Raw genomic sequence first — 27472 nt, forward strand, 5'->3', positions numbered from 1 at the left:
ATGTGGCAAAATGTTAACTGGTAAGTCCAGGGAAAAGTGTGGGTATTTATAGTATTGTTTTTTGTAACATCTATAAAAAATCCAAAAACCTGTTGCTGTTGAGTAAATTTCAACTCATAGTAACCCTATAGGACAGAGTAGAACGGCCCCGTAGGGTTTCCAAGGAGCAGCTGGTGGATTCAAACTGCCGACCTTTTGGCTAAGAGCCGAGCTCTTAACCACTGCACCACCAGGGCTCTGTAACTTCTGTCGATACGAAATTTTTCAAATTAAAATGTTGGGAGGGGGAAGAAAGCTATCATGTATTAAGCAATTATTGGGCCCCAACTTTATGTACCTCTCATCTGATTTAATCTACATACCAAACCCAGAGATACAGGTCTTTAATATGATTCCCATATTGTTGTTACTAAAAAAAAAAAAAAATTATTAGTTGCCATCAAATCAATCCCGACTCATAGCAGCCCCATGTGTGCTGAGTAGGAAAACTGAGTCCCAGAGAAGCTAAGTAACTTGTCCAGGGTTATACAGTAGGATTAGAAGCAGGGGGAGGCCACATGGGGGAGAAGAACTGGAGTGCTATTGGGACACCAATGGCTAACACTTCTTCAGCCTTTCCATGTGCTAAAAAAAAAAACCCATTGCCATCAAGTCAATTCAGACTCATAGCAGTCCTATAGGACAGAGCACAACTGCCCCATAGGGTTTCCAAGGAGTGGCTGATGGACTCAAACTGCCGACCTTTTGGTTAGCAGCAGTAGCTCTTTATCAGTGCACCACCAAGGCTCCTTCTGTTTGCTAGTAGTGCTTTAAACTCCTCCATTTGTATTGGCTCATTTAATCGCCCATTTCTAAAAATGCATGTACTATGTGATAAGTCACTCGGTGTGGATGGAGGGGAATGAAGTTGCATTCATACATAATACAAGTTCGTGCACTCTCTTTGAAGGCAACTTAGTAACATCCATGGACATTTAAAATTCACGTGTGCTTAAAGCCAGCAATTTCACTTCTAAGTATTAAACCATAAAGACAGTCACATATGGATTGAGCTGTATGTATATTTATTGCAGCAAGTATATAATAACTGAAGATTGGAGGCATTCTAAATAATCATACTGTGTTGTTGTTAGGCTCCACAGCACTGGGTTTTTTTTTTTTTGTTGTTGTTGTTGTTAGGTGCCATTGAGTCAGTTCCGACTCATAGCAACCCCATGTGACAGAGCAGAACTGCCTCCATAGTGTTTTCTAGGCTGCAATCTTTATGGGAGTGGGTCACTGGGTCTTTCTCCCTCAGAGCTGCTTAATCATTGTGACACCAGGGCACCTAGGAATGCTATGGAGCCATTAAGAAAAAGTGAGACATCTCCAAGGCTACTAAGATGGGTCAGTCAGCCAACAGTAGTGTTATGAGAAAAAAAAGCAAGAAACATTTCCCTAGTGTTGAAAGGGAAATATGAATACATATTTATGTATGCATAAAATATCTTGAAAGGACACACACAAAAACTTATAACAGCAGTTGTGCTTGGGGAGGAGTCTAGGGGACAAGGGACAGGGTGGAAGACTTACTTTTCAGCCTTAGCCTTTCTATGTTATTTGAAACTTGTATACATGATTACCTATTCAAAGTGGATGAGTGAATGAATGAGTGAATCTCCCTTAGCAAATTCCAGAGGACTCGCTTTTGGACTTCCTTAGGAGGTTGCTGGAGAGTTTCAGGGGATAGTCCCAGCACCGTATCCCACAGTCTAGGGCTCATCTATCACAATCCCGTAAATAATAAATCTATTTGCAAATCCAGCCCTTTGGAGACTCTGGTTACCAGGAGATGCAGCGGCCCAGTTTAGCTTTCACACTTGGCCTCCTGAACTGCCAGGACCAGCTTTCCAGAGTGCCTGAGCTCTTAAATTGTGCAAGGGGATCACCTGGAAGCTGGTTAAATGGGCAGTTTCCCAGCCCCCCTCCCACCCCAGAGATTTAGATTCAAGCCTGGGATGGAACCAGGGATTCTTCAACTGCTGAGAGGTGATTCTTCTAATGCACGTTTGGAGAAACATGACCCGGTGTTTTGCTTTTGCCCTGTGCAAGCCTAGACTGAGAAGCTCCAGGTTTGGGGAATAAAGCTCTGTGTTTTGAAATGCAGACCCTTCTCTGCAATATTCTTTATTTTCATCTTCTCTACCCCCATGCCCACCTAATGAAACGTTGAGTGTTCCAATCCTCTTTGGTGTAGGATTGCATTAGGTGAACTATTGGCCTGCAAACCCCTGAGGAACTAGAGTATATTGATGACAACCCCCCACCCCGTTAAAACAAATACAATTAATTGTTAAATATCTTTAACTATTAACAAATCTATCCTGCAGCTGTGGTATCTATATTTTTAACAAACTACAAATCAGAACACTTGATCCGACAATTGTTGTTGTTGTTAGGTGCCGTCGAGTCGGTTCTGATTCATAGCGACCCTATGCACTACAGAACAAAACACTGCCTGGTCCTGCACCATCCTTACAATTGTTGTGATGCTTGAGCTCATTGTTGCAGTCACTGTGTCAATCCACCTTGTTGAGGGTCTTCCTCTTTTCCGCTGACTCTGTACTTTACCAAGCATGATGTCCTTCTCCAGGGACTGATCCCTCCTGACAACATGTCCAAAGTATGTAAGATGCAGTCTCGCCATCCTTGCTTCCAAGGAGCATTCTGGTTGTACTTCTTCCAGGACAGATTTGTTCATTCTTTTGGCAGTCCACGGTATATTCAATATTCTTCACCAACGCCACAATTCAAAGGCATCAATTCTTCTTCGGTCTTCCTTATTCATTGTCCAGCTTTCACATGCATATGATGTGATTGAAAATACCATGGCTTAGGTCAGGTGCACGTTAGTCTTCGAGGTGACATCTTTGCTTTTTTAACACTTTAAAGAGGTCCTTTGCAGCAGATTTGTCCAATGCAATGTGTTGTTTGATTTCCTGACTGCTGCTTCCATGTCTCTTGATTGCGGATCCCAGTAAAATGAAATCCTTGACAACTTTGATCTTTTCTCCGTTTCTCATGATGTTGCTCATCGGTCCAGTTGTGAGGATTTTTGTTTTCTTTATGTTGAGGTGCAATCCATACTGAAGGCTGTGGCCTTTGATCTTCATTAGTAAGTGCTTCAAGTCCTCTTCACTTTCAGCAAGCAAGGTTGTGTCATCTGAATAATGCAGGTTGTTAATGAGTCTTCCTCCAATCCTGATGCTGTGTTCTTCTTCATATAGTCCAGCTTCTCAGAGTATTTGCTCAGCATACAGACTGAATAGGTATGGTGAAAGGATACAACCTTGATGCACACCCTTCCTGACTTTAAAACACACACTATCCTCTTGTTCTGTCTGAACAACGGCCTCTTGATCTATGTAAAGGTTCCTCATGAGCACGCTTAAGCGCTGTGGAATTCCCATTCTTCGCAATGTTATCCATAATTGGTTATGATCCACACAATTGAATGCCCTTGCATAGTCAATAAAACACAGGTAAACATCCTTCTGGTATTCTCTGCTTTCAGCCAGGATCCATCTGACATCAGCAGTGATATCCCTGGTTCCACATCCTTTTCTGAATCTGGCCTGAATTTCTGGCAGTTCCCTGTCGATATACTGCTGCAGCTGTTTTTGAATGATCTTCAGCAAAATTTTACTTGCGTGTAATATTAATGATATTGTTCTATAATTTCCATATTCGGTTGGATCACCTTTCTTGGTAATAGGCATAAATACGGATCTCTTCCAGTCAGTTGGCCAGGAAGCTGTCTTCCATATTTCTTGGCATAGATGAGTGACCAGCTCCAGCACTGCATCTGTTTGTTGAAACATCTCAATTGATATTCCGTCAATTACTGGAGCCTTGTTTTTCGCCAATGCCTTCAGAGGAGCTTGGACTTCTTCAGTACCATAGGTCCCTGATTATGTGTCCGATCCCATGTCCTGATCTGACAATGGGACAGGTTATCTGAAAATTATGACTTCCTCTTCAAATATCTGACGGTATAGTTCATACAACCACCCCTGGTGACAAAACGATTAGCACTAGGCTACTAACCCAGGGGCTGACGTTGGAACCCACCCAGCGGCTCCGCGGGAGAAAAACCTGGTGCTCTGCTTATCTGCTTTTGTAAAGATTATAGCCAAGAAAACCCTATGGGGCAGCTCTACTATGTCACATATGGTCGCCATGAGTAAGAATCGACTGGAGGACACTCAACAACGATATAGTTCACACAGGTCGCCAGACAAAAGCTGGAACTGCCTTGGGTGGGAAGAAGGGTCTTGTCCCCCATTCTGCCAGCTGGGAACTGAGCGAATCCCCAGAGCTCCCTGGCCGCTCCCGGGTGTAACTGGGGCGGCCTTCGCAGAGAGCTCAGGGTCGGAGTCCGGGAGACCCCCACTGTCCCCAGGACCCCGCAGCCACCCCGCCGCCCCCAGACCGAGCCCAGCGCAGCAGAGAGGTGGGAGGCTGTTGCCGCTGAGGTCATTTCCTGTGCCTCTCCGGGAGCCGCCTGCAGCTCCGAGCCAGGCGCTCTGCCTTTAAGGAGCGGGAGGAGCATGGGAGGGGAGGAGGGAGCACCCGAGAGCCCTGAATGGGACGCCGAAAGGCGCAGCTCGGCTTTGTGCGGTGAGCCTGCGGGAGCCTCCGGGCTCCGGGCCGCCGCCGCCCCGCCCACCCGACCCCTGCTGCCGGGCGGTGGAGCCCCGGCGGCCGCTCCTGACTCCGGCGAGGAGGGCGCAAGGTCAGTGGTGGCCACGCGCGGAGGGCGCCCGGGTGGCCGGTGCGCGGCGTGGACGTCCGCGAGCTCGCTGAAGGTGAGCGCCCCCGCCGGGCGGGGGTGGTCGGGGTGGAGGTGTTGGCGGGGGAGGGTTTCGGCTGGCGGGGAGGGCCGGCTCCCCCTGCGCCGCAGGGCGATTCCCGAGCAGGTGCCTCCGTACCTGGAAACGAGCTCCCAGCAGCTGAGAGCGCTGGGAGCCGCGGGGCAGGCTTCGGGGAGCCGGGGACTTCCCGAGACCGGCCGCGAGGCGAGGAGTAACCCCTCCCGGGGACGCTCCGGAGTTTGGGACCGGCTCGATCCAGTTGCCCCCGCAGGGCCCCTCGGAGCTTGCCTGCTGACTACCTACCTGCTACCTTGCAGTCCGTGCTCGCTCGCGTTCACCCCTACCGCTCTTCTCCCTCAATTTGGGTTATTTCTTCTGTGACTTCTGGGTGTTTTTTTTTTTTTTTAGGAGTCTTCTGGGTCAGGCTTGACTCCTAGGGGCAGGTCAGCCAAGCAGAAAAGAAAACAAATTGGGCGCCGAATGGTACCAGGAGCTTTGTGTCCTAGGAGCCTTAGAGAGGAATCAGTCACCAGGGGCCAGGGAGCCTTAAAGGGTGGCAGAGGCAGTGAAGACCCTAATCTGGGAGTCAAATCCTCTCCCTGTTGGATTTCTCCGGGATACTTCCTCCTTAAGCTTTTACTACCAAGCCACCTAATAAAACTCTTCCGGACAGAGCCTTAGTTCCAGCTTAAACTCCTGCTTGAAAGATCATTTTAGTAACTCTTTTCGATGGAAGAATCATGGATTCCTTCATCCAACTTTTTGGACCGTCTTCTGTGTGCCAGACACTGGTAACATGACACTACTTTGTAGAACATTAATTCCAATGTTTTCCTGTATTATCACCCCCATTTTACAAAGGAGAAAAAGAGGACTCAGAAAAGTTATGACTTGCTCAAGGTTATATAGCTAAAAAGTAGAAGAGGCAAGACTCAAAATCAAGTCTTCTAAATTCCCAGTTTGGGGTTTGGTCCCGTGTCTGCCACAGGGGGCTTGTGCACAGCTGGATTATGATGGGATACCCCTGGGGTCCCAATCTCATTGAATCTAACAACTGAGCGGAAAAAATGTGCCCCTGCTGCCCTCTTCAGAAATCACCAGCTACTGGGAAGAAGTATGTACCTCCCACCTTACGCCCCCCTTGTGTGTTCCTCTTTCCTATTCCCTTTCTTTTTTCTGAGAGGGTATCTGTATGCTGAACTCTGTGCTGCTCATGGGTTGAACAGTACTTTAGAGAGGCAGAGTTAAGGTGCTGTTTTCCCTCACCCCTGTTTAGGGTGACTTCACAGCTGGCTGCTTTGCAGAGCCACCATCCTGCATTCTCTGGGGCAGCCCAGCTGAACTGTCATTCCCTGCCATCAAAAGCAAATTCAAGATTGATCTGCACTGTGGGGAAATAGGCACTTATTGCTGGCTGGAGGGTGGATTAGGACCACCTCAGGGGAGGGCAATTTGGACTGCCTGGCAATTTACAATGTCTATCACTTAACCCTACAAATCCGTTTCTAGGACTTTATCCTTCAGATGTGCTCTGAGGTATGTGAGTAACGTATGTACAAGGATATTTGCGGCAGCGTTGTTTATTTTAGCAGAAGGTTGGAAACAACCCAAATGTCCCTCAATAAACTCAATAGGAGACCCTTAAATAAGATCATATAATAGTCACACAATGGAACATGTGCATGTTGGGGGAGATGTGTGGCAGATATGTATATTGATATAGGAAGGTCTCTTAAGTTATATTTTTAAACCAAACCCATTGCTACAGAGTTGATTCTGACTCATAGTGACACTATAGGACAGAGCAGAACTGCCCCATAGGGTTTCCGAGGCTGTAATCTTTACGGAAGGAGCCCTGGTGGCACAGTGTTTAAGCAGTCAACTGCTAACTGAAAGTCACCGGTTTGAGCCCATCAGCGGGAGAAAGATGTGGCAGTCTGCTTCCATAAAGATTGCAGCCTTGGAAACCCCGTAGGGCAGTTCTACTCCGTCCTATAGGTTCACTATGAATTGAAATTGACTCAGTGGCACACAACAACAATCTTTACGGAAGCAGACTGCCACATCTTTCTCTCTGGGAGCGGCTGGTGGGTTCGAACTTCTGACCTTTCAGTTAGCAGCCAAGTGCTTAACCACTGCACCACCAGGGTTCCTTTGTTATATTGTTAGGAATAGTGTGTATAGTGTGCCACCATTTGTGTGTGGCTGTGTGTATATAACATACATGAATGCTTGTATATGCATGGAGTATCTCTGAAAGAACACACAAAAGCCTGATAACAGTGGTTGCCTTTGGGGAGAACTATGGCTGAAGTACAGAGGTGGGAAGAACCCTTACTCTGCATCATATACCCACTTGTTCAATATTCTAAAATAAATAGATAACATAATTTTTTAAAATCAGCCAGTCTCCTCGTCAGGGTGGATCTGCTGGTGAGCACATACATCGTCAGTCCAGGGCACTGTTAGTTTGTCTTTTATTTGCTGATAATAACAATAGCTGTCATTTTTTGAATGCTTACTGTATACCAGGCTGTAGTAATATCTTCTTTAATTCTCAAAAAAAAAAAAAAATCCTGCATGAGGTGGCCTTGGTTTGAACCACATGAAATTGCCGTTTTTGTAGCTAAGAAAGTGGTTAAATGTTGGCAGTTTCATATGCTTCAGCCTCGTATTATTACCCTTGTTTCCAAAGAAGGGAACACAGACTCAGAGAAGGTGAGCAAATTGTTCAAAATCACAGGATTGATCAGTGCCTGAACTGGTAGTCAAACTCAGGTCTTTGGATCCACGGAGTAGGATCTTAAGTGCTATGCTCTGCTGTTTCTCAGACCATTTTGTTCTCAGTGGAGGCTGTACATGGTGGTCCTTGCTCCTTCTCTTAGCATTTAGATCTCTGAAGGCTAGAATGTGCTCACCTTTTCCTTTGTCTCCCCAACACTATGTGAACTGTGATGCTCAGCATCCCACAGAGGTCATGTGTGTTGTTGGCTTGGTCAGAAGGAGCTGTGTCTTATGTCTCTGTGTCTACTTACACCCTCGTCCCAGCTCTGTCCCCAGCAAGGGGTTACAGAGCTCTTCCTTTCCCACAACAAGGGAAGGGGGATCAAACGTAGCCTAACGGAGCACTTTTAGAATATGGTGGTGGCCCGTTACTAACAAGCAAAAATTACAGAGGGAGCGAACCGTGGTGAGATGGCAGGGTAGAGCCCAGTGGAGACTGTTCCCATAACAGAGGCCCAGACGTTACCTGCTGATGCCCTTGCACCCTCTGCAAGGTAGATGCAAGGTTGCTCTGGTACCTGCAGCGACTTCCCTTCAGGCTCTTGTATTGACTGGCTCCCTTTGCAGGGAAGTTTTATCAGGATAGTCAGATTGTAGCCACTTGAGCCACAGCATCTTTCTTCATCTGCATATCCTTAACCTATACATAAAAAAAAAAAAAATACATAGGCCTCACTTAACAAAAGTTAGTTGAATTAAATTTAATCTCAGCATTTTGGGAATTTCTAGTCAAATCCCCAAGCTTGCCAGAGAGATCTCTGGTCAAACATGTGTTTTCTCCCATATAGACCCAGGGTCTGAAAGTACCCAAGGGTTCCCTGTACCTTCTTGCCACTACCCACCCTACCCCTAGCCCTGCCTCTGCTCTGTATAGACATTTCAGGCCAGGGTGCTGGAGGATTTAGGGAATTTGAAAGCAGGTGCCAAGGCCATGGCAACTATTTGACTCTTAGCTGTCAAGCAGTTTAGGATGCTGGCACCAATAGGAATCAAGAGAAGTGGGTTTTATAAGAGTAGCCATGAGCTGATGACAGTTATAGCTGCATGGGGGAGGGGGACACCTGGAGAGGTATTATATTCTCCTTGTATGTGTTTGAAGCTTTCCAGAATAAAAAAGAAGAAAACAATTGAGCAGGTTTTTGTTCCCCACCCACTTGCCTCCTCTCATTTCCCCGTCTGTTTTTGCCATTAATGTTGTGTTTGTGTTAGGCTAGCCTGGTAGCTGGAGACATCTACTGCCACTGCTGAAGCATCATCAGGGAAAGAGGGCAGTTCTAGATGTTGGGAGATCAGGGTTCTTGGTCCAGCTCTGCTACTACTGAGCTCTGTGTCTCTCAGCGAGTCGCGGATGTGATGAGTTTTTTCATCTGTTCACTGGGAATGATTACATTCATCCTTCTCCATCTCAGGGCTGTTGAGAGGATAATAAGAGAAATAATGAATGTTGCAGTGCTTTGAAAAGGTAAAAGCTACTCTGCAAATCTGAAGTACTTGTTTCTGCTCATTCTTGTGCATCTTTATGGGAAGTACAGGTAAGTGCAAGGTGATTTAGCAAGTGAGATTCAGCTTATTTTTGTCTTCCCTTACCATCCTTCGTTTTGTAGCTGTTACTCCTACCACCTGCTTCTGTCGGAAGAGCCTCTGAGCCTTGGACTTGGCAGCAGGCAGCTTGCTGCAGATCTGTTTTTGAAAACTCGTAACTCTCCCCACATGCCGAGGCAAGCTCCTCAGGACCTCGCCAGCATCCCTAAGTCAGGGAGAGGATTAACTAGACCATTTGATCAGTGCAGAGTTGTGATCTCACAAAGATGCTGGATTGGGGAGAGCACTCCCTGAAGTCCAGGTGTAATCTCAGACACCAGGGAGAGGCAGAGACCAATGACGTATTTTATTTGCAAAGTCCCTGGAGATTTTCATGATTTGGGTTTGCACTCTCCCCGTGGAACCTGAGCAGCAGCTTTGACAATTAATAAGGGAATTAAATGAACCAAACTCTTTCAACCGCACAAAAGGATTAAATTCTCCCTGCCCCTTGGTTTTACTTGGGTGATCTTACTGCTAATTCTTTAGCCCTGGGCTAGGTCGCACACTCCGCAGTCCTAGTCTCAGATCTGCCACCTTTTTTATTTATACAAGGAAAAGCAAAGCTCCCTTAAAGGACAAAGAAAATCAAACACGAAGCCTCCTGGCCTTCTCTGGAGGCCCCACAAGGTTCTGTTTTGTCTTTCCAGCTGTGATCTTAGCTCAGAGAAGGTCATGTTTTGTTTTTGTCTTTTGTCTTCCTGCCCGTTCCAGTTGGTCCCAGTCTTTTGAGGTGGGGATTGCTGGGAGGTCACAATGTCGGGATTGTTCGGGATGACAGTTCCGGGACAGCAGGGCTGAGGTCATATATCCAGTGTTCTGAGGAGCCCAGAACTGAAAGACTCAGACACTGGATCCATCAGTGGTTTAATCATTGGGCCTTTTTGTAAGGTCCATGGACCCTATTTGTTAGATGTAAAGTAGGGACACATGATAAATATCTGTGCTTATGGAGATTACAGTATCAGAATATTTGAGACCAGAATGCCTTGGAAAATCTGGGCTATAAAGTAGGCTTCTGAAAGATCCTGTGAAATATTTCTCTTACCCTTAACGGTCCACTTAACTCTTTGTAAAATCGGAGTTCTTCCCATTTTTTGGATGGGTAAGGAAGGCAGTGAGGGCAGTGGTGGTTCAATTGTAGAATTCTCGCCTTCCACGCAGGACACCCGGGTTCGGTTCCCAGCCAGTGCACTTCAGGCATAGCCACCACTTGTCTTTCACTGGAGACTTGCATGTTGCTGTGGTGCTGAACAGGTTTCAGTGGAGCTTCCAGACTAAGGCAAACTAGGAAGAAAGGCCTGGTGATCTGCTTCTGAAAATCAGCCAGTGAAAACCTTATGGGTCACAATGGTCTAGTCCCATTATGCATAGGGTTGAGTCGGGGACCGACTCGATGGCAGCTAACAACAACAACAAATCGTACAGAGGTTAAGAACAAGGACTTTGGAGCCAGAATCCCAGCCCTGCTACTTACTAGCTGTATAACTCTCTGAGTTAACCTCTCTGTTGTTCAGTGTCCTCATGTGAAAGTCTGGACAATGGTGCCTACCTCATAGGTGTTACGAGGATCAAAATGGCCACAGGCGCCTACATACAAGAAGGACTCAGTAAATGATAACTATTTGTAGTGTATAATGAAGGACATATACTTGTAAAAGTCAAATATTAGGTAGGAAGCAATATTGGTGATTCACCCATCAAATATCAAGTAGAGGCTCACTGAGGGACCATGGTAGTATTTAGGCAACAGCACAGAAGATGGCTGGGTTTTCTGAGGCCAGGTGGCTCCTAAAGAATGGAAAAGGGATTTAAAAAATTAAACAAACTTTTATTATGGAAAATTCCAGGCATATACTAAAGTAGAGAGACCAGTTTAAAGAACACCTAAATGGGGCAGTTCTACTCTGTCCTATAGGGTCACTATGAGTCGGCATCAATTCGTTGGGAAAGAGTTTGGTTTTGGGTTTTGGTTAGATACCCATTATTTAGCTTTAAAAATTATCAACGTTTTGACAAATCTTACTTCATATATCTTCCCCACATTACTCACCCCTTACCATAAAGTATTTTAAAGCAAATCCCAGACATATTTCACCTGTAAATCATATATATCTCTAGCAGATGATATTAAAAATAATATCAACCTAAAAAATTAACAGTAATTCCTTAAAATTATCTAATACTAGGGTGACCACGAAGGAACCCTGGTGGCGTAGTAATTAAGAGCTCGGTTGCTAACCAAAAGATTGGCAGTTGTAAATCTACCAGCCGCTCCTTGGAAACCCTATGGGGCAGTTCTACTCTGCTCTATAGTGTTGGGTGGTGGAATCTCTACGGAAGCAGACTGCCACATCTTTCTACCAGGGAGTGGCTGGTGGATTCCAGCTGCCAACATTTTGGTTAGCAGCGAACACTTAACCACTATACCACCAGGGCTCCCTGTAAAGATTACAGCCTTGGAAATGGTATGGGACAGTTCTACTCTGTCCCATAGGGTTGCTATGAGTCAGCATCAACTCAGTGGCAGCGGGTTTGGTTTTCGGGTTCTTAAAGTGACTGCCTGGGTGGAGTTAACAGTAATTCCTTAGAATTATCTAATGCATAAGGTGACTACGTGGCGTGGTTTGGGACAGACCAAGTTTACACTTATTGCTGAGCATAATGATTACTAGAAAGTAATTTAAAACATCTGATGATGTTTTAAAATTAAAACACCTGGTGATGGATGTGTCTTACATCTCGTCTCTCCTTTCTGTTCACTCTGTGCCTGTGTCTTCTCTGGCACCCACATTCATGCATCTTCTTCATCCCCAGCCTAGTTTTTCTACTCTAAAATATCTTGTCCTTATCCCTAGGAGGCATCTGGTTAAATTCTCCTGGCTGGGAATATTATAGGTGTCTGGTTGATTTGTTCTGGATTTATATAAAGTTTTTTCCAAAGACTGTAGCTTACTCTAGAAGCTACAGCAAAATATCTAGCAGTTTTCTAATTTGAATTTTATAACTTGAGGGGGTGAGAATCAGTTCCAAAGCAGGATCGTTCAATGATAATTGTCAGAATCCCAACTAAACAGAAAAATTGTCAAGGGAATACAAAAGGCTACATTTTCTTTCCATTTGTTCCCTGTGTGAAATCTATAAAAACCAGTTGCCATCAAGTCAGTTCCAACTCATGGTGAGCTGGTATGTATTAGAGTAGAACCATGCTCCATAAGGGTTTTTAATGGCTCCTTTTCCGGAAGTGGATTGCAAGGCCTTTCTTTCAAGGCGCCTCTGAGTAGACTTGAATCTCCAGCCTTTGCGTTAGCAGCTGAGTGTGTTAACTCTTTGCATCACTTAGGGATGTTGAACTCTATATAGGTGTAGTAGAATCAGAACTAAACTAGGAACTAGAGCTCTGGCTCTGATTAGCTATGTGAGCTTGGATAAATCCATTACGTACTTGAAGTCTTTTCTAAACACCATCCTCCATTCCCCCTGCCTCTGCAGCCCAGTCAGCTCTATTTCTCTACTTCCCTGATTCATCCATATATCTGTTAGCAATTGTGACTATGTTGAAGTTTTGTCATTAGATTTTCCTAAGAACTCCTTGAAAAACTCAAGGACAAGAGACTTCTCATTTATCTTTGTATCTTCAGTGCCTAGAAGAGTGTTTGGCATGTAAATAATTAGTTGAATGGCTAAATATTTGTTGAATGGATGAGTGAATGAATAAACAAATGAGTCCTACTCTTCTGTGAAAGTGAGACTAAGTTCTCCATAAGGTTTCTTCTGCCTCAGTCTCATGATTTCTGAAGTTGTTCAGCTAACTTCTGATGGAGCCGGCCACCTGGGCTATGAGAGGTGGGAATGGAGCAGAGGAAAAGCAATGAGCTGTGGACTCACTTCCCTTCCCCAGCCCCATTTTCTCTGTCCTCTGGCCTCCTTCTGCTTTCCCCACATGGCTTCTCCTCACACATTTACTTATCTTTTCCTCTCTTTGTATCCTGGTTCTCAGGGCATTCTGGAATATTCAGAAGTTGGTTCCATCATGGCAGAACTCAAGGTGGAGACCCGGGCCAATGTGGACTGGCAGAAGCGCTGCCTGGCCCTGGAGACCCAGCTTTTCCGGTTCCGCCTACAGGCCAGTAAGATAAGGGAGCTGCTGGCTGACAAGGTGAGTCCCAGAGAGCAAGTAGCTGCCCAGCCTCACTGCAGAAGTCTGTGTCAGAGAGGGAGAGTTGAGAAAGGTAAACTTTCAGTGAGAAGCTTTTCTACACACACAAAATGAAACCCCAGGTAGTATTTTTTTTTTTTTTTTGTATTTTAGATGAAAGTTTACGGAACAAACTAGCTTCTCATTAAAAACAGTACACATAATGTTTTATGACATTGGTTGCCAACCCCACGACAAGTCAACACTCTCCCCTTCTCGACCTTGGGTTCCCTATTACCAGTTTTCCTGTCTCCTCCTGCCTTGTAGTCCTTGCCCCTGGACTAGTGTGCTGCTTTAGTCTTGTTTTGTTTTATGAGCCTGTCTAGTCTTTGGCTAAAGGGCAAACCTCAGGAGTGACTTCATTACTAAGCTACAACGGTGTCCGAGAGCCATACTCTGGGGGTTTCTTCAGTCTGGAACAGGGCAGTAAGTCTGGTCTTTTATTGAGTTAGGATTTTGTTCTACATTTTTCTCCAGCTCTGCCCAGGACCTTCTATTTTGATCCCTGTCAGAGCAGTCAGTGGTGGTAGCCCGGTACCATCTAGTTGTACTGAACTTAGTCTGGTGGAGGCTGTGGTAGTTGTGGTCCATTAGTCCTTTGGACTAATCTTTCCCTTGTATCTTTAGTTTTCTTCATTCCTCCTTGCTCCTGAAGGGGGTTAAAAACAGTGGAGTATCTCAGATGGCCAGTCACAGACTTTTAAGATTGCAGATGCTACCCACCAAAGTAGAATGTAGAACATTTTCTTTATAAACTATGTTATGCCAGTTGTGTTAGATGTTCCTTGAGACCATGGTCCCCACAGCCCCCAGCCCGGTAATTCGGTCCCTCAGGGAGTTTGGACGTGTCTGTGGAGCTTCCATGACCTTGCCTTGTACAAGTTGTGCTGGCTTCCCCAGTATTGTGTACTGTCTTACCCTTCACCAAAGATACCACTTATCTATTGTCTATTTAGTGTTTTTCCATCCCCACCCCTCTCCCACCTCATAACCATCAAAGATTGTTTCTTTTTGTGTATGAACTTTTTCATGAGTTCTTATAGTAGTGGTCTCATATAATATTTGTCCTGTCATGATTGACTTATTTCATTGAACATAATACCCTCCAGATTCATCTACGTCGTGAGATGCTTCACAGATTGATCATTGTTCTTTATCCTTGCGTAGTACTCCATTGCGTGTATGTACCACAGTTTGTTTCTCCATTCATCTATTGACAGGCATCTAGGTTGTTTCCATCCTTTTGCTGTTGTGAACAGTGCTACAGTGAATATGGGTGTGCATATGTCTATTCGTGTGATAGCTCTTATTTCTCTAGGGTATATTACTAGGAGTGGGATTACTAAATCATATGGTATTTCTATTTCTAGCTTTCTAAGGAAGTGCTGTATCGTTTTCCAAAATGGTTGTACCCTTTTGCATTCCCACAAGGTAGTGTTTTTTTTTTTTTTTAAAGGTCAAAATCCAAGCAGTTTACTAAACTGTCATCTTGCATTCTTCTCCCCTCTGCTGCTTTTTATGGCACACTAAAGCAATGATACAAATCATTTGGTCCTTTGTCACCTCTTGAGTCACTTGTGGCTGCAGTGGAGGGTCTATTATTCTACTGCTCACTCCCTATTAAGCACAAGGACACAGGCCCAGCTGGCTCTGCTACTTCTTAGCTATGTGATTGTGGGCAAGTTCCTTCATCCCTAAGTCAGGGACACAAAATGTCTACCTTTCAGAGTTATTTTGAGGATTATTTGAGATCATGTGTATAAAGGTCCTGGCACAGAATGGATTCTTAAATGGGAATGATTATTATCTTTGCAGACTTTAGTGGACTGATCTGGGAAACTGACCACCATTCCTAATGTTTCTATGGAAAAATACATTCCAAATGGCTGACTTACAGAGGTATTTTAGAACATAGCCCATCTAGAGAATGAAGACCTGCACTTTATGTATTTATATCTATATCTTAAGTGAATAAACCATTTTTTCTATAATTTTGATTTTAGTATCAATCTGCTTAGCAAACCCTTCTTTTATAGTACAAAGGTAAAATTTAGCCCACTTTTCTCCAAATAATGTCAAAGTCTTGATTAGTCAGGCCTGCATACATGATCTACTGTACTGATAGCCCCACAACCCTGTCTCCCAGAAAGACAAGTCAGTTGCATCACCTCTGCATTTCTATAGTTGAAGGGAGTAGCCCTGGACTAGCCTTGACTAGAACTCGTGAACTTTGGATCTGTTGCCTGTGCCGTCTTCTAGTTCAGGCTTTGTAAAACAGACCATCAGGGTTCCTGTGGATGCCTGGAAGTACTGCTAAGAGGAAGGGAAGAATTCAGTCACCTCAGGGAGAGGGACACATGCCTTAGACACTGGTTCTCAAAGTATGGTCCTGGGACCACCTGCATCACCTGGAGCCACCTGGAGTGCTTGTTAAACATGTGTATTTCTGGTCACCACTCCAGTTCTCTAGATCCAGGTCTCCAGGGCTGCTGCTAATAATCTGCATGTTTAACAAGCTCCCAGAAAATTGTTTCATACACTACAAAGTTTGAGAGTCTTGGCTTAGGATATGGTATTGGCGAAGGGGTACAAGGGAAGGAAAGACTAAGTGGGGATCAACTCGACCAGCTGGTATAAAACATACCTCAAAGGGAAGAGACTTCTGTTTGTAGTAGTGTGGAGAACAAAATAAACATAACCTTCACCTTATGAAAGACCTAGAAATACTGGGTTCAGTATTTCAAATATCCTTTTAAATAAAGAGCTGAGCACTGAATATAGTAAGAGAAGTCCTCAGATGGCAAAACTAAGAGGAAAATTCAGGGTAGTACTCAACCCAGGCAGCTGAGCAGGGCAGGGTGGGGTGGCTGGCCTCCGTTTAGTAATGTAGGAGTTGAGATTTGAGTTTTAACATCTGTGGAGACAGAGATGAGGTCTGGCCAGTCGGAGGCTGAAGTTATATCTGAGACGTGTATTTAAAGTCCGGAATATCAAAGTCCAATGTAGGCTTTGTCCTAAACCAAAAAGGTAGACAAGGAAAAGAAAATCATCCACTAGCACAGGGAGATGACAGAAAAACTTCCTCAGCCTTGATCAAGGCTCTGGGTAGAAGAAACAAAAAGAAAAGTCTCCCCTGAGAGCCTGATGATAACATTAGTTTAACATTTATACCCTCTATGTCACTTGGAAACTCTAAGTTCTGGGACAGTGGTACCACTAGGAAAACTTGTAGAAACAGACATAAAACCTCTCTGGAGAAACAAGACTTAAACCCAAATCACACAGGATCCCCACAGAAAAAAGCCTTAAAACACAAACATATTGCCATTAAGTTGATTACAACTCAGAGCAACCCTATAGGATAGAGTAGAACTAACTTCCCCACAAGGTTTCCAAAGATTCCCTAAATCTTTACAGAAGCAAACTGCCACATCTTTCTCCCATGGAGTGGCTGGTAGGTTCAAACCACCAACCTTTCAGTTAGTAGCAGAGTGCTTAACCACTGTGCCACTAGGGCTCCTGAAAAAACCCTTAGAGAAGATGAATGTTTAATTAAAATTAATAACTCTTTGAGGAAATAATCTACAGTGAATGAGAGTCCATCGGTACAGACAACTGGACTAGATCCCCAAGGACTTCAGATAATAGAAATGTTGGCAAGAGACTATAAAGTGAATGCATTTAAAACTATTGAAGATACAAAGAAATTGAAAATATGAGAAAAGAACAAGGTACTATGCAAAAAGGTCAGCCAGACTTGGAAAAGAACCAAACAGAATTTCTAGAAGTGAAAATATTTTCACTGAAATTAAATTTCAATGGACAGATTACATAGTAGATTAGACACCACCGAAGACAGACTTAGTGAACAGGAAAATAAACCTGAGGAGATCACCCAGAATCCAGCACAAAGAGATAGGCTGAGATGTAGATGCTAGAATGAGAAGAAGATTCTATAGATACCAAATAAGATTCCAGAAGTAGAGAAGAGAATGAAACAGAGGCAGTACTCGAAGAGATAATAGCTAAAAGATTCCAAACTTGATGGAAGATATGAAGCCTCAAATTGAGGAAACAGAATGAGTCTAAGTAGGATAAATGAAAAGAAAATCCATGCCTAGTTATTTTTTTAGTATATTAGCTGGGCTATAGTTTTGCTGCTGAAAGAAAGAACAAAAAATAACAGTGGCTTAAACCAGACAGACAGTTTTTTCTTATGTAACATTCCAGATATGAACAGTCCAGCCTTCTGCATGTTTGAAGATGGTTCACTCTGATGTCTACATTCTAGCCTCTTCTCTTTAAGCACATGACCCCAAGTTTGTATACATTCCTTCTGCTCGCATTCCATTGGCCAAAACTTATTCACACCAGCTGCAAGGAAGATTGGGAAATGTAGTCTTTATTCTGGATAACCATGTGCTCAGCTAAAACTTGACAGTTCTATTAAACGAGAGAGAAGGGGAAAAAGGTATTAGGGAACAGCTAGCAGTCTGTAAGCCTAGAATAATAGGAATAATAACTCAACAATAGAAACAGAATATATAACTTTCGATATTAGTAACCCAGGGAAATGAAATAAAGTCTATTAAGTCCAGGCAGTGAGAGAGATAGGAAAAAAAAAAAAAAAAAGAGAAAAATGGAGTAAATAGAAAGCATAAAATTATAGAAATAAAATAAATCAGTTACAAGGAGACATGTACAAGAATGCTTATTCAGTATTATTGAATATATGAAAAGTTGGAAATATTTTAAATATCTACCAACTGGGGAGTGGATAAACTCACTGGGTATATTTGTACTGTAGAATACTACATTGCAGTTAAAATGAATGAAGTGGAGCTATATGTATAAGATTAATAAACCTCAAAAAACAAAGCTGAACAAAAAAGGTCAGAAAAATATATACAGTTAATACAACTTACGTAAAGGTTTAAAACCTGCAAAACAGTAGTATCTGTTGTTTAGGGGTACATACAAATGAGATAAAAATAGAAACACAGCCAAGTGTAGGATAAATGCTAGAGGGAGGAGAATAAAATTGGGGGGAAATACACAACTGTATCTGCAGTATACCTTAATACTTCTTAAGAAAAAAAGCTGAAAAAATTATAACAAAAAATTAAGATTTAACGAAGTTGAATGGGAGATACATGTGCTTTCAAAAATTATTCTCTATATATTTTTGTTTGCTTGAAATATTACGTAATAAAAACGTTTTAAAGTGCCTCCCTTTCCTATTCCTTAGGGGTTGAAGGAATAACTGGAAAGCTCTAAACATTATAAATACTTCCTTTCTCTACAGCTTCTTGGGTCTATATAAGTTGAACTTTTCTAATATCTACCTCCTCTTTTCAAGGCTGCCTTATTTATTTGTTTATCGTTGATTTGTGTGTGTAGCTATGTGACTGTGTGGTACAAAAATATGTAACAAAAGGTTTACAAAAATCATCTGAGACCAATCATCTATATGAGACCAACCAAAACCAAACCAAACCCATTGCTGTCAAGTCAATTCCGACTCATAGCAACCCTAAAGGACAGAGTAGAACTGCCCTGTGAGGTTTCCAAGGCTGTAAATCTTCATGGGAGCAGCCTGCCACATCTCTTTCCTGCAGAGCGGCTGGTAGGTTCGAACAGCCAACCCTTCCGTTAGCAACCAAGCACCTAATCACTGCATTACCAAACAGTCAACAATTACTTTAAAACAGAGATGAGAAGGTAAGGGGACATGGAAACTTGATTAATAAAAATAGAACCACCAGAACGGAAATAATAAGAAAGTTCACACATTGGGAAGAATGTAACCAGTGTCACTGAACAATTTGTGTAAAAATTGTTGAATGGGAAACTAAACTGCTGTGTAAACCTTCACACAATAAAATACCATTTAAAACGTGCAGTTTCAACTTTTTTTACATGTACAATTCAGTGAGATTAATTACGTTCATCATGTTATATAACCATCACCACTATCCATTTCTGAATTTTTCCATCACCCATAACAGAAATGAAGTACCCCCCAGACAATGAATTCCCCTCTCCCCCTCCCTGCTTTCCTGGTAACTGCTGATAAACTTTGGTCTCTGTACATTTACCAACTCTGGATATTTCATATAAATGGGATCATACAGTATTTGTCCTTTTGTACCTAGCTTATTTCACTGTAGCTTATTTTCGAGGTTCATCCACGCCAAGCATGTATTGGAACTTCATTTCTCTTTACTGAGTAATGTTCCATTGTATGTATATTTCACATCTTGTTTATCCATGCAGTTATTGTGGACACTTGGGTTGTTTCTACCATTTGGCTATTGTAAATAATGCTGGCATGCACACTGGTGTACAAGTGTGCGTTTGAGCCCCTGCTTTGAATTCTTTTGGGTATATATGGGGGAGCAGAATTGCTGAGTCACATGGTAGTTCTGTGTTTACTTTTCGAGGACTGTCAGGGCTTCCTTTGATTGTCATGTAACCACATTTCCCTCAAAGTAAAATGTTGGGGGCTTGTAGTGTGACTTGGGTAGAGTTGGGAGTGAAGAAAGGAAAGATGCAGACAGAGGGCAGAAAAGATTAGGGGTGTGGGAGGGAAGGGGGGCAGAAATAAATCTCGACTAGGGATCACGGGGTGAGATTTAAGTAAGAAAAAGGGCTGTGACATTAGCCTGACACTGTACCCCTCAGCAGGAATACTTAAGGCCACACACACCACATTGCTCAGTGTCAGGGACTGTGCCTGCCACCAGCAATCACCCCCCAGGCCAGTATAACAAGTTCAGCAATTCACAAGAGATTTTCCCAGTAGATTCAAGATAGGTTTCAGATCCTAGGAGGAAATGATACAGGTTTCCCAGGAGAGATGCTATGGGGCCAAGCCCTGGTGCAGTCTCTGTGATTCTTTCCAGAACTTGTCAGTCGTCATTGGTACTCACTCATTTGGGTGAGCCATGTCAGCTAGGTCCCTAGACTCAGGGCTTCTCTGGTCAGCCCCCTGCCCAACTGCCCCCTCCACCTCTCTGCAGTGCATCTTGCCGGTTTTGGGAAGGGAGAGATTGCACCACTCACTCACTGCTGGCCATAGCGCAGGGCGAGCAAAGCTGGTGCTTCCTGGGGACCTTCTCTGCCTGGGATCAGGTACTGCCCACTGGCTGCTAAGGCTTGGAAGAATTCCTGACTTGCTCTTACTCCTTCCCCGACACACAACCTACTCATACCTGACTCCCTCTTACACAACTGCTATTCTAGAAGTGGAATGTTGTTGTTGTTAGGTGCCATCAAATTGATTTTGATGCATAGCACCCCCACATGACAGAGTAGAACTGCCCCATAGCATTTTCTTGGCTGTAGTTTTTATGGAAGCAAATCACCAGGTCTTTTTTTCACGGAGCGGCGGGGTGGGTTCGAACTGTCAGCTGTTTGGTTAGCAGCCCAGAACTTAACTGTTATACCACCAGTGCTCCTGGAAGTGAAATACTCTGCTAAAAAAAATTTTTTTTAAGAGGAAACATAAAGGATACCAGCTAACCCCTCACCTAAGGACAAGAGAGAGCTAGCTGAAGGGTAAGGAGAAGAGGTGGTACTAGAGCTTGGCTTTGCTGTTGTATCTCTAAAGGTCTGGTGTGCTGCTGTCATGGACACCCAGATTACCAGGGCCACCCCATTCCAGAGCCAGATTATCTGTGGACTCACTTTCCATTCCGTAGAGGAGTCCGAGGGAGTGGCCGATATCTTAGAATCCACATCTTCTTGCTGTACTCACTGGGAGCTATTTCCCGCAACTCTTTCTTGGCCTGCTGGAGAAGTCACAGCGCTGTTCAGATCAGTCTCTCCTAAGAGGCTGTGTAGATGGATATTTGAAATGTGATTGATTCTGGGGCTTTTCCATTCTTGTTTAAGCCTGTGCCTCAGTTATCTCACCTGAAAACCAGGGGTATAATATCTATTTACAAAAGAGCTTTGTAAAGAATTTGCATGATGAATAAATGACATTAATATTAGAACTAATATGTTTTTAATTTTTTTATTTATGTAATTCCTATCTGGTTTCAAAAGGAATTTGAGTGGATTTATAATGGAAGAAATAATAGAACACCCGTCTTTATTTAGCTTGAAGATTTCATGCACTTCTTTATTTCCAGAATCCCTTACCAGTTTCCCCAACCAAGATTTTGAAATAACCAGTTTCACATTTTATATACCAAAAATTTGTAGTCCAAAAAAATTTTTTTTGAATGTATAAATGGTTCAGTTCAATTCCCTTAAAAAAAAAGAACAATGAGTATTGCTACTTCCACCTCAGACCATGGATTATACAGAGACAGCAGTTCAGTGTAGGCACCAGGTTCCCAATGTATGGATCGAACACAAGGCCCAGAAAACATATCCTAAAGTACTTCATAATTTCTGAAAAGGCTAGGTACTGTAAAAGGAGACTACTAGGACTGACAGGACTAGTTGGAAATATGTTGAAGTCTGCATAAAGTTATCAGACAGTATGCCTTAGCAGACGTCTGTGCTGACAGATCTGATTTGCTTTGGAAACAGATGCCTTCCAGAACTTTCATTCAGTGTTTGGTGTACCTCTGTGTCTGTGCATGTGTGTGTGTACATGTAGGGAGAGAGATTTTGATTGTTCTTCTCCTAACCCCTGATTCTTTATAAGGCTGTTGCCCATTGTAGTATTTGCCAAGAACCATAGTATTGATAGGGTTCTTACTACTGTAAAGCCATTCAAAAAGAGCCCTGTGCTAGTGGGGCCACAACCCCAGGTTCTACCCCCAAAGGAGTCAGTTTTGTTTTCATTCTATGGCCCACCTAGTGTTTTTCAGAGTGTGGTCTTTGAACCACCTGCATCAGAATCATCTGGGATTTTCTTTTCAAGCACATTCCAATGGTTACTTCCTCAGACTTAACTAAAACAAAACAAAAAAAACCCTGTGGGCAAGGTCCAGGACTCTGCATTATAACACCCTCCATATGTGGTTCTGATGCCACTAACCTTGGTATGGCCTTTACCTGTGAGCCGCATTCAGCTGTCCTTCTAGCAGATGCCTTGAGCCCGTATTGGTGCCCTGAGGAAGTTCTGGGGCTGTGGAGTATGGTGGAACCCACAGATAAGACTTTGAGCTCTTCCTTCCCCTCTCTTCTTCAATCAGAAACTAGAGCAAGTTTATGTTGGTGTATTTTATATAGTTGATAATAAGCATATGATATCAATTGAAAAGGTCTGTTGCCGCCCAAAAAAGTTGAAATCCATTGTCTTTGATTACAGTAGAGTTAGTACCATCTAATAGCTAGAACTGACCCCCTACTTTACCAAGCGTGATGACCTTCTCAGATGCTTACAGGCAACTTAGATAAATGAGAGCTAGAGGGAACATGCACATCTAAAGGAGGAGGCCACTTATTGCCATGTGAAATGTAGCCCTAATGTGGCCAGATCTTCTAATTTTTCAAGAGAAGCTGGAAATGGGGAATTTTATGTGGAATTTGGATTTTTATGTGATATGTGAGAGGCAATATATAGCACAGTGGCTAAGAGCTTGGAACCAGACTGCTCCAGAAACCTAGCTTTGCCCTTTATTTGCAGTGTGACCTTTGGCAAGTTACTTAACTTCTCTGCTTTTTATTACATAATAATAGGACCTGCCTCCTAGGATTATTATGAGGGTTAAATATGTTTATATGTGTAAAGTGCTTCAACAGTATTAGACACAGAGCAAGTGGCGCTGTGTAGCTATATAAGTATAGGCTGAACGCATACAGCACTCACCATGTAGTTCACTCACTGAGTAGGTCTCATAAGACTCTTCTGTAGGTTAATAGTTGCCCCCTCTGGCTTAAAACCCATTCTTCCTGTAAATGGATCGTAAATAGGATGACCATATAATTTTATCTCATAAACCAGTACATTTTGTTGAGAGGAAGGAAGCTGTATTGCTAATTATACAACAAAGGTTTCTATGGGGAAAATACTAAATGACAAAGGAAGCATCAAAAAAGGTGGAAGGAATACAGACAGTCATTATACTAAAAAGAATTGGTCAACGTTCAGCCATTTCAGGAGGTAGTATATGATCAAGAACCGATGGTACTGGAGGAAGAGGTCCAAGCTGCCCTGAAGGCATTGGTGAAAAACAAGGCTCCAGGAATTGACGGAATACCAATAGAGATGTTGCAGCAAACAGATGCATCGCTGGAAGCACTCACTCGTCTATGCCAAGGCATTTGGAAGACAGCTACCTGGCCAACTGACTGGAAGACATCCATATTTTTACCCGTTCCAAAGAAAGGTGATCCAAAAGAATGCGGAAATTATCGAATAGTATTTTTTTTTTATCATTAATATCACACACAAGTAAAATTTTACTGAAGATTTTTCAAAAGTGGCTGCAGCAGTACATCAACTGGGAACTGCCAGAAATTCGAGCCAGATTCAGAAAAGGATGTGGAACAAGAGATACCATTGCTGATGTTAGATGGATCATGGCTAAAAGCAGAGAAATACCAGAAAGATGTTTACCTGTGTTTTCTTGACTATGCAAAGGCATTCAACTGTGTGGATCATAACCAATTATGGATAACATTGCGAAGAATGGGAATTCCAGAACACTTAATTGTGCTCATCAGGAGCTGTACCTAGACCACGAGGCAGTCATTCAGTCAGAACAAGGAGATACTGCTGGGTTTGAAGTCTGTATCCTTTCACTGTACTTATTCAATCTGTGCGCTGAGCAGATAATCCAAGAAGCTGAACTATATGAAGAACAGGGCATCTGGGCTGGAGAAGGACTCATTAACAACCTGCATTATGCAGATAACACAACCTTGCTTGCTGAAAGTGAAGAGGACTTGAAGCACCGATTGATGAAGATCAAAGACCACAGCCTTCGGTATGGATTACACCTCAACATAAAACAAAAGTCCTCACAACTGGACCACTAAGCAGCATCATGATAAATGGAGAAAAGATTGAAGTTGTCAAGGATTTCATTTTACTTGGACCCACGATCAACACCCATGGAACCAGCAGTCAAGAAATCAAACGCCGCATTGCATTGGGAAAATCTGTTGCAGAAGACCTCTTTAAAGTGTTAAAAAGCAAAGATGTCACTTTAAGGACTAACGTGCGCCTGACTCAAGCTGTGGTGTTTTCAGTCACCTCATATGCATGGGAAAGCTGGACAGTGAACAAGGAAGACCAAAGAAGAATTGATGCCTTTGAATTATGGTGTTGGCAAAGAATATTGAATATACCGTGGACTGCCAAAAGAATAGACAAATTGGTCTTGGAGGAAATACAGCCAGAAAGCTTCTTAGAAGCAAGGATGGTGATTTGTCTCAGGAGGGACCAGTCACTGAAGAAGGATATCATGCTTGGTAAAATAGAGGGTCAGCAAAAGAGAGGAAGACTCTCAGTGAGATGAATTGACACGGTGGCTGCAACAGTGGGCTCAAGCATAACAATTGTGAGGATGGCTCAGGACTGGGCAGTGTTTCCTTCTGTTGTATATAGGATTGCTATGAGTCAGAATCGACTTGACGGCACCTAACAGCAACAACAAAATCGCAAATTATGCTAGGACAGCAGGTATACAGCAGACTGTCCCAGGCAAACTGGTCTCCCTAGCCCTAAAGTGCCATCTTTGCATATGGAAAACCAACACATAGCTCATATCTATAAACTGTTCAGTAAATGCCAGGTCATGCATATCCTTTACATGGGGTATCTTGTGTAATCTTCACAACAACCCTAGGAAACAGATACTGTCATTATCCTCTTTTTACTAGTGAGTAAACTGAGGCACAGAAAGGTGAAGGAATTATCTAAAGCCATACTGTGATGGAGCCAGTCTGATTCCAGAGCCAGAGTTCTTCTCTGTACCATTCTCTCCAATGGGTGAAAGTCAATGGTAAGAATGTTGAATCCCCTTCTTAAAGGGAAAATTGAGACTCAGAATGGCATGGCTCTTAGCTCAGGCCACTGCCCAGTACGTGTGCAGGAGAGCCCAGGCTACCTTGATTGCTGCCACGGGGCTGCTATTTCACAGCATCACCAAGTGTAACAAGGAGCTGTGGACATGAAGGTTAAATTGCACATCAATGCCAAGTGCATTTTATCAGGTTGCTACAGCCAGTTGTAGGGTAACTTATGAGTCCTATGTGTGAGTCACAGTTGGTGAAAGAGGATCCCTGTCAGCCGCCTAAACCTGACACCTCTTTTGCTGGTTTGCCACCCCAGACCCACAGAGGTCTCAGCTAAAAGGGCAGCTGAGGACATGGTTCTAGGTAACCCTCTGAGAGGAGAAATTGACCCCAAATAATGGGTGGCCCACCCATAGCTAGAGCATTTCAGAGCTCCAGGGGTGGCCTTTTAAGTAAGGGTGAAGAAGGAAGATCTACCCTTGTGAAAAGGGTTGGTGCTGCATTAAAAGAAGAATTCGCCCTTTGAAACTCTAAAAATGACATGTGAGCACAGACACACCTGGGAGTACTCCCGTGGCAATTAAAAAAAAACCAAACCCGTTGCCGTCGAGTCAATTCCGACTCATAGCAACCCTATAGGACAGAGTAGAATGCCCCATATGGTTTCCAAGGAGCAGCTGGTGGATTCGAACTGTGGACCTTTTGGTTAGCTGCCATGGCTCTTAACCACTACGCCACCAGTGGTTAGAGAAATTTTATTTTTATTAAACTGAGGGAAACATGATTTTAAGCATATTCTTTTCAAACAAGGATGGCAGAATGTAGATAATTGTTGGAGTGTGGTAGGGGATGCTTAGATGATCATTATACACTTCTCTCTTTACAAGAAGTTCAGAATGTTTTCAATGTGCAGACATTAGTTTTAGAGAAAAAAGAAAACTCCAGCCTAAAAATGACTACAGAATGCTTTGAGATAAGAATTACTGGGAGGGTCAGCAGCAACAAGGACCACATGGCAGCCCAGGGCAGAGTGGAAACCCCAGGCTTTGCCATTCCATCTGTTTCAGTGACGACATACCCTAAAGGGATGAATAATAAAATCTTGAGGGGGGAAATGCTTGCTATAATGAAAAAAAAAGAAGGAGAAGAACTGATTCAAATTGTGGTGTTGGCAAAGAATATTGAATATATCTTGGACAACCAGAAGAACGAATAAATCGGTCTTAGAAGAAATTTAACGAGAATGATCCTTAGAAGTGAGAATGGTGAGACTTCAGTTCACTTACTTTGGACATGTCATGAGAAAAGACTAAACACTAGAAAAGGTAAAGTGGAGGGTAAACGAAGGCGAGGAAGGCCTTGGTGAGATGGATTGACACGTAGCCAGAACAATGGACTCAAATATAGCACTCATGAAGGTGGTGCAGGACCAGGCCACTGAGAAGTAGACTGAGATACGTTCTCTTCTTGACTGGACTTTGGCTTCTCCATCTGCAAAATAAGATAGCAAGTTTTCCATCAGGTGAAGTTATAAAACATCAGATGATCATTGCAGAAGGTCAAGAGTATGAATTACCATTTCTTACAGAAATCCTGTGCCTCTTCTGTGCTGCAGCGCAGACGTGAGCTCTAGATGTCCAGCTGAAAGTCAGTCTGGGAAACTTGTCAAGAGCCCAAGGCCTTCCAATTCAATATTTAATTTTATTCTTGGAAAATAAGATGCTTTCAGTCATTGCATTAGTTAGAGTTCTTTCTAATGCAGGCAAAGAAACCAACTCTTACGGTGATGGGAAAATTTGGCAACGATTATGGGTAATGGTTGCACAACATGATTAATGTAATTGCTATCACTAAATCGTACACCTGAAAAATGTTGAATTGGCAAATGTTGTGTTATATGTATTTTTTACAATAAAAAAAATTATTAAAAAGAAAGAAACCAACTCTAGCTAGCTTAAGCAAACGGGGGAATTTATTGGAAGGACCCTGGGGCAGCTTACAGAGCTGAAAGAACTGTTCACTACCACTACTTGGTGAAGTCTCTGCACCTTCTCTGGTGCAGCCCCCTGGCTCCAGGCTCTGGTCTCTCAATTCTAGCTTTTGGATTCTTGGGGAGAAGGAACCGGATTGG

General features: G+C 43.2%; 1 protein-coding gene across 1 annotated transcript in view; it reads left to right on the forward strand.

Moving 5' to 3' along the window:
- The first annotated feature begins 13233 nt into the window (after nt 1-13233).
- Nucleotides 13234-27472, forward strand: part of PLEKHH1 (pleckstrin homology, MyTH4 and FERM domain containing H1) — a 50956-nt gene continuing 36717 nt past the window's right edge. Inside the window, exon 1 of the mRNA XM_003408723.4 lies at nt 13234-13377. Coding sequence (XP_003408771.3) covers nt 13252-13377 — 126 coding nt within the window. The 5' untranslated portion in view covers nt 13234-13251. The remainder of the gene's footprint in view (nt 13378-27472) is intronic.

The sequence above is a fragment of the Loxodonta africana genome, chromosome 10 (genome assembly GCF_030014295.1).
Source record: "Loxodonta africana isolate mLoxAfr1 chromosome 10, mLoxAfr1.hap2, whole genome shotgun sequence".
Taxonomy (NCBI): domain Eukaryota; kingdom Metazoa; phylum Chordata; class Mammalia; order Proboscidea; family Elephantidae; genus Loxodonta; species Loxodonta africana.